The sequence below is a fragment of the Lactuca serriola genome, chromosome 2, assembly GCF_051521515.1.
Source record: "Lactuca serriola cultivar US96UC23 chromosome 2, Lser_US96UC23_V15, whole genome shotgun sequence".
Classification (NCBI taxonomy): Eukaryota; Viridiplantae; Streptophyta; class Magnoliopsida; order Asterales; family Asteraceae; genus Lactuca; species Lactuca serriola.
The window spans coordinates 206,571,067-206,577,881 of record NC_136409.1 but is presented as its reverse complement, the minus strand read 5'-3'; the positions used below and the strand labels follow the sequence as shown (position 1 = coordinate 206,577,881).

At 34.2% G+C, this 6,815-nt stretch overlaps 1 protein-coding gene across 1 annotated transcript; it reads right to left on the bottom strand.

Moving 5' to 3' along the window:
* Nucleotides 1-1,499: 1,499 nt before the first annotated feature.
* LOC145088264 (parthenolide synthase-like) lies at nucleotides 1,500-3,303 on the bottom strand. The gene is made up of 2 exons (XM_079026526.1): nucleotides 2,394-3,303; nucleotides 1,500-2,275 (listed from the first exon to the last, which is right to left on the bottom strand). Exons 1-2 carry the CDS (start codon nucleotides 3,267-3,269, stop codon nucleotides 1,655-1,657), a joined length of 1,497 nt encoding a protein of 498 aa, XP_078882652.1. The 5' UTR covers nucleotides 3,270-3,303; the 3' UTR covers nucleotides 1,500-1,654.
* Nucleotides 3,304-6,815: the final 3,512 nt, after the last annotated feature.

Genomic DNA, 6,815 nt, shown 5'->3' with positions numbered 1-6,815 from the left:
AAAATGAAAGAAGAATTCATCCCTATTGTCCTATCTCTCCCCCTAGGACACATACCACCAATGTTTTAAAAACCGGTATTTTAGTTGAACCGGTATGTTGAGTGGTTCTCGGTCGACCGTCGGGTCAACCGGTTTCTATATTTTTCATGTTTTTTCTTATTTTTCTACACATACATACATATATAATTCATGAATTTGATGTTTACAAGTTCAAACATTAAAAGTACACATACAAATAAGTTGTAGATGATTCCAAATACATTAAAATAACACATAATCATAAGTTTTAGTGTTTTACAACAATCCATATACGTCAAAAAGAAAACAAAGTATAATACTGAAACAGGATATAGTTTTAAATGAATACAAACACATCAAAAAAAATTATAACATTTACCATATGTTTTTATTTATAGAAAACTAAATAGATTTGAAAAAAAAAATCACCAAAGTTTATTGTGTAAATGGTTTTTTTTAATGTGTTTTTTTTCGGTTTAACCGGTTTATTTTGACCGGTTCAACCAGATTTTTCTAAAAACTAGCCGGTTAAATCCAGTTCAGAAATTGACATAAAATCGGTGATAGTTGAACCGCTCTCACCACCGGTTCTCGGTCCAACCGGTTTGACTGGCCGATTCAAACCGGTGTTTAAAACATTGCATACCACTTATGAGGTGTTGGGGATTCTTTTTTTAAACTACTTTGTAGACTTTTGGTTTTTCAAGAAGCCAAAAGATTTAAAAGTAGTTTGCAATTCAAATGTTCATTAAATTTTTTGCAAGAAGAAAAAGAAACTATTTTAGAAATTAGGAATGGAAAATTTTTGGTTTATTGGTTTTTGCACTCTCAAAAATTAATCCAAAACCCCTTTTGGAAAAGCCATAAGGCAAAAAAGGAAAATAAATAAATAAATAAAGTCCTGTTGCATGGGATACACATGTTACTCAAAGTGATATGGGGTAGGATTGTTCATTATTTGAATAAAACCGAATTGTTCAATTGGATAAATTGGATTGGACTATTTGGTTCGAATATTCAGATTTTTGGATTGGTTTTCAACAAAACCAAATTACTATTCTGGATTTCGGATTGGTTTTTGTTTATAAAATATGAACTGAATAATCCAAAAAAAACCGAATAAGAATTTATTATTTAATTATTTTTATTATAACTATAACTATTTATTAATTTTATAATTTATTTTTTCAAATAAATTCAAAAAGTTTCATCTAATAAAAAAATTAATATGCATTTTCTCTTAAAAGTTCTTTATCTATTGAATATTAAACTAAAATATACATTTTTATTAGTTTATAAATTTTAAATCACAACTAAATATTTTTTTGCTTCTTTTATAAAAATTGGATAATATTATAGTTATATGCCGTTTTAAAATGTTTTAGTTTTTTAAAACCGAATTATAAAAACCGATCCAACTGAATTGTAATTGGATTAGATCGGATCAAATTTGAATTTAGTTTGGATTATTCGGATCAATATTTTAAAAACCGAAATCAATTTGGGTTACTTAATTGGATCGGATCGAACCGATCCAAATAAATGATACAATATTATTGTGATAACGAAATTACACCAGCGTGGAGAAAATTCACGCCAGGTCCAACATATCATTAATGGAAAGAAGAAATGATTCCTAGTCTTCCCAGTTGTGCTTTGTAGGGACAAGGCAAAGAGGTGTCGTCCTACGAAGAAACGGGAAGCCATTCTCTTTCATATCCAGATCTTCCTTCTTCAATCCGGCTGGTGTTTCCCAGTTGAAGAAGTAAAGTAAGTTTGAAATTGTAAATTCTACAGTTGAAGTAGCCATGTTATTCCCAGGGCATGCTCTTCTCCCCCCTCCAAACGGGATCATCTCAAAAATTTTCCCTCCGATATCAGCCTTAATGTTTTCAAATCGCTCTGGATAAAACTCCTCTGCATTCTCTTTCCAGATTCTTGGATCCCTTCCTAATCCCCACGCAGTCACCATCACTTTCATACCAGGTAACACGTCATATCCACCGATCCGACATTGACTTACACATTCCCTTCCCATCAGAAAAGCAGCAGGTGGGTGCAATCTTAGCGTCTCCTTCACCACCATTTTCAAGTATGGCATCTTCGTAATATCTGATTCATCTACTTTCGATTTTCTTCCAACACATCTTCGAATTTCGTTTTGCAACTTTTCCATAACTCTAGGATTTTTAACGAGCTCGGACATAGCCCAAACCATTGTTATAGTAGTTGTGTCAACTGCTCCCTCAAGCACATTCTGCAGTGATGTTTATTAATTTCATGAGAAAAAAAAACAACAACAACATGCTTGAAACTGAAAACCATGAAATAAATGTATGCAAATATATAGAAAAGGATTTAAATGTGTTGTTTACCATCATAAGTGCTTTCATCTCCTCGGTAGTCAACCGAGACATACAGTCATCAACAAAATCATTTACATGACCACTTGTTTTTGTGTCATGATGATCATCAAGAATCATCTGGAGAAAGCCATCAAAATCAGTATAACATTTCTGTAGCCTGCGATTCCACCCTGTTAATTCGTCTAAAATCCAACCAAATGTTGGAAAAATAAACGAAAATGAGGCACCACCCATGACTTGTACCTCCTCGACTATATCTTTCAATGTTCTACCATTAAAAGTCTTTCCCCTATAGCTGTTACCAAATGCAACCTTACCCACGACATCATATACTAGAGATAAGAGGATGTCTTCTAGGTTTACTGTAGTGTTTAAGGAATGTGATGAGATAGAACGAATGACAGCCTCCATCTCAATCTCCATCATGTTTTTATATAATCTAATCCTTTTAGCACCCAAGAACTCAGATACCACAACCTTGCGCATGTCTCTCCAATGATCACTGTGTGGTGAGAAGGCAACGTCCATGTAGTTAAATGACAGTAGCTTGGTAGCCTTAGAGTACGGACGCGTACACAGCTTCTCATCATGAGTTTTTAAGACTTCAGTAGCCATTTCAGTAGAGGAAATGACGAGGAATGGTTGGGCTCCAAAATGAAGAAGCATAGCTGGGCCGTATGTCTGGGAGAGGTTCCATAGGGTTTGATGGACACCCTCTTTACCCAACACTTGGTGAAGGTTCCCTATTATTGGAAGCCTCTTAGGGCCTGGGGGAAGCCTGATGGATGACCTCCTCATTCGAAGAGCATACATGAAGATGGAAGTAAAGAAGAGAAGTAATGTTGTTGGAAGAATCCATGAAGGGAAGAATGATATGATATCCATATCGATGGATCCTTCTTTTACTTGTGCTTGAATCGTGATGGTGTTTCTCCATATTTATAGTGGAGATGGAGATGAAATTCTAATACGTACCGAATACTTTATCAAGAAAAGGATTTTGGAGGGTCGATTTTTCAGGATAAAAGGACAAAACTACAAAATTGGTCCTTGTGGTTTACAAAAATCTTTGGATAGGATCCAAAAAGTTTCCGACTTGCATGAAAGGTCCAAAATCAAATACTTTCCGTGGTTTTAGTCCTAAAATAAAGAAATTTCTGTATTTTTGGTCCTAGGGAAACCTAAAAGGACGATTTTACCCTTCTAATTTCCTTTTTGTATTTTTTGTATTTTTATTTTAATCTTTTATTAATTAAAAATAGAAAAGAAAAGAATGGACCCATTTCACACACTCTCTCTCTCTCTCTCTTCTCTCTCTCTCTCTCTCTCTCTCTCTCTCTCTCTCTCTCTCTTCGATGACCAAGAAGATCACGACTCAGACTATTCCTCTCCTTTCATATACTCCTCCCTAAACCCAATGACACCACCATGATCCTCTAAACCTGTGATCATCGGCACCATCGTCGGTCACCGTCGCAACCCTATTTGGTTCGCAATTTGTCCCGATTAGCCCTTGAATGCCGTAACTCACCAGAATCGATTCAATCCACGACTGTGGATGTTGGCGTTATCCCATCTTTCCGATTTGAATCTGGAGGCGATTCTGAACCCAGAAAAACCTATCTATCTCATGTTCAAATCAATACAATCTATGAATGCATTATGGATGGACCAGATTCTAAATCTTTTCATCTGATTAATCCAGATAGGTTTCTTGGTTAAAAAGAAGATAGGAGAGACATGGAAGTCTTACCCTTCAATCACAGGTTCAAGGTCCAACTGAACCAGATAAATCGATTTGAATCGATTCAACACGGGTCTTGTAAATTCTAGGGTTAACTGCCATGGATATTGCAAATCTAGGGCTTGTAAAGTTAAGATTCACACCTGCAAATTGATTGTAGAGTGTTTGTGTATGTATATATCTATGCATGTGTGTTAATTAGTGTATAAGAGTTTTGAATCAGGAAGATGTCGATAGAGAAATGGAAGATGATGCAGGTTAAAGTATGATTTTGCATGTGAAAGGGAGAAAGGAAGATTGCAGGGGCGATCTTGAAGTTTCAGTGCTCATCGAAGTTCAGGTGTTCATAGGAGATCTTGGTTTCTAAAGAGGCGTACACGCATAAAAAAATTTGTTTAGAATTTTTTCTTAAGTTGCAGGTTTTGTATGAGAGAGTAAAAGAGAGGGACAACGAGAAAGTCAAATGGAAGAACGATAGGGTTATGGGTTGCTCTTTTGTTTTTTTTTTTTTAATTTGCAGGTGAAGAAGAAGAAGAAGAAGAAGAAGAAGGAGAGAGAGAGAGAGAGAGAGAGAGAGAGAGAGAGAGAGAGAGAGAGAGAGAGAAGGGGTACCGTGGGTGTAGTCATGGAGAGGGGTGCGGTGATATTTTGTTATTTTTTATTTTTATATAATTTTTTAAATACTAAACTCAATAAAAAAATAGAAAAAAGAAATAATAAGGGTAAAATGGACATTTTAATATTTTCGTGACCAAAACCAAAGAAAATCCTTGATTTTGGACTATCCATGCAAGTTGGAAACTTTTTGGACCCTATCCAAAGTTTTTTGAATACCACAGGGACCACTTTTGCAGTTTTGTCGGATAAAAGGTTAAATTTTAAATATTAAAAATGCCCCTTAGTATTATTCTTTAGTAACTACTATTTATTGAAAATACATAGTTTGGCTAAGCAACCCTATGAAACCATGATGCGAATAACGTGATACGCGTGAAGATTCTATAAAAAATATTAATTTGTTAAAGCAAATCATTTATATCACCATATTAGCTATTAATACAAATCGTTTATATCACTATATTCGAGATATTTGGGTATGATCCGAAACATTAAATATTAATTTATGGTCATTCCTTCATATAATATTACGAATTGTAATTGTAAGGATTCTTGCGTTTCAACTTTCAAGCCCTTGGTTCAAGAGTGTTATTGGAAGCTTATGATCAAACTGGTTTTTTAGTTGAACCAGTATGGTAATCGGTTTCCGGTTTAACCGATTCGACCGTCGGGTAAACTGGTTTCTATAATTTTCATCCCTTAACCTTTTTTCCTATACATATATACATACATAAATCAAGAATTTGATGTCCATAAGTTCAAACATTAAAAGAATACATAAAAATAAGTTTTAGGTTAATCCAAATACATTAGAATAATAACACAATGATAAGTATTACATCAATCAATATACATCAAGAAGAAAATATAAATAATATACCAAAACAAAATATAGTTTTAGATAAATACAAAAAATCAAAATAACTTTATAACATTTATGATATGTTTTTATTCCAAGAAAACTAAATAAATATGAAAAACATCATCAAAGTTTATTATAAAAAATGATTCATTTTCATGTGTTTTTTTTCAATATAACCGGTTCAACCTGTTTAATTTAACAGGTTCAACTGGGTTTTTGAGAAAACCGACCGTTCGTTCCGGTTCAGAAAGAGACATAAAACCGATACTAGTCGAACTGCTTATTTCCCCAGTTCTCGGTTCAACTGGTTCGACCGATCGGTTCAAACCGATTTTTAATACATTGCTTATGATAGGTGATTAATCCACATTTTTGTCAATCAAGATTTACACAAGTCATTTCAACAAAATAGAATTTCACACAAACCAATCCCTTACGGCTCACATAGATAGTGAGGTCATTTAGTGACAGAGAAAAAAGGTGTTAAATTGTATGGTGAGTAATTTTTAGCGCTCATATTCTTTGATATCAACACTACTAGAAAAAAGGCCTTTTACGACGCTCATTGCGCGTCGTAAAACGCTCAGACGACGCGCAAATGCGTGTCAAGGAAGGCCCTGTCATAAAGAAAGACGACGCGCTTTTGCGCGTCGTCTATGACGCGCATTTACGACGCGCGGTTACGACACGCAATGCGTATCAAGGAAGGCCCTGTCATAAAGGAAGACGATACGCATTCGCGTGTCGTAACCTTACGACGCGCGTGTTAATGACACGCAATGCGTATCAAGAAAGCCTCTGTCAAGAAAGGCCATGTCATAAATGAAGATGACACGCATGTTTGCGTATCATAATTTTAAATGTTAAAAAAAAATATTTTTTATAGATTTACTAATTTTCAAATTAAATTTGCATTTAATGCCTCACAATATAAAATAAAATATCATATACAAAAAATATAATCCATTTCATAAAATTTAATGTCTTACAATTCTATTTCTTACAATATATAAATTTACATGTAAAAACATCTCTACAGTCTACATGTTTCATGTTTGATTTCCATCTTTTATCGTTTTTAAAAACAAAAGTTCTAACAAGAAACCTTCTTTTAGTAATGCAAGTGATGCTCTTGATAAGCTGATATTCTTAAGTGTAACGGATCCCTCATTACTTGGAGATGCTGGTGAGCTTGAAATCCAAATTA

Excerpts from the sequence above, each read along its gene's own strand:
- LOC145088264 (XM_079026526.1), bottom strand. The coding sequence starts at position 3,269 with ATGGATATCATATCATTCTTCCCTTCATGGATTCTTCCAACAACATTA. Across the intron at positions 2,276-2,393 it reads AGATGAAAGCACTTATGATG|AATGTGCTTGAGGGAGCAGT; the intron begins GTAAACAACACA and ends ACATCACTGCAG.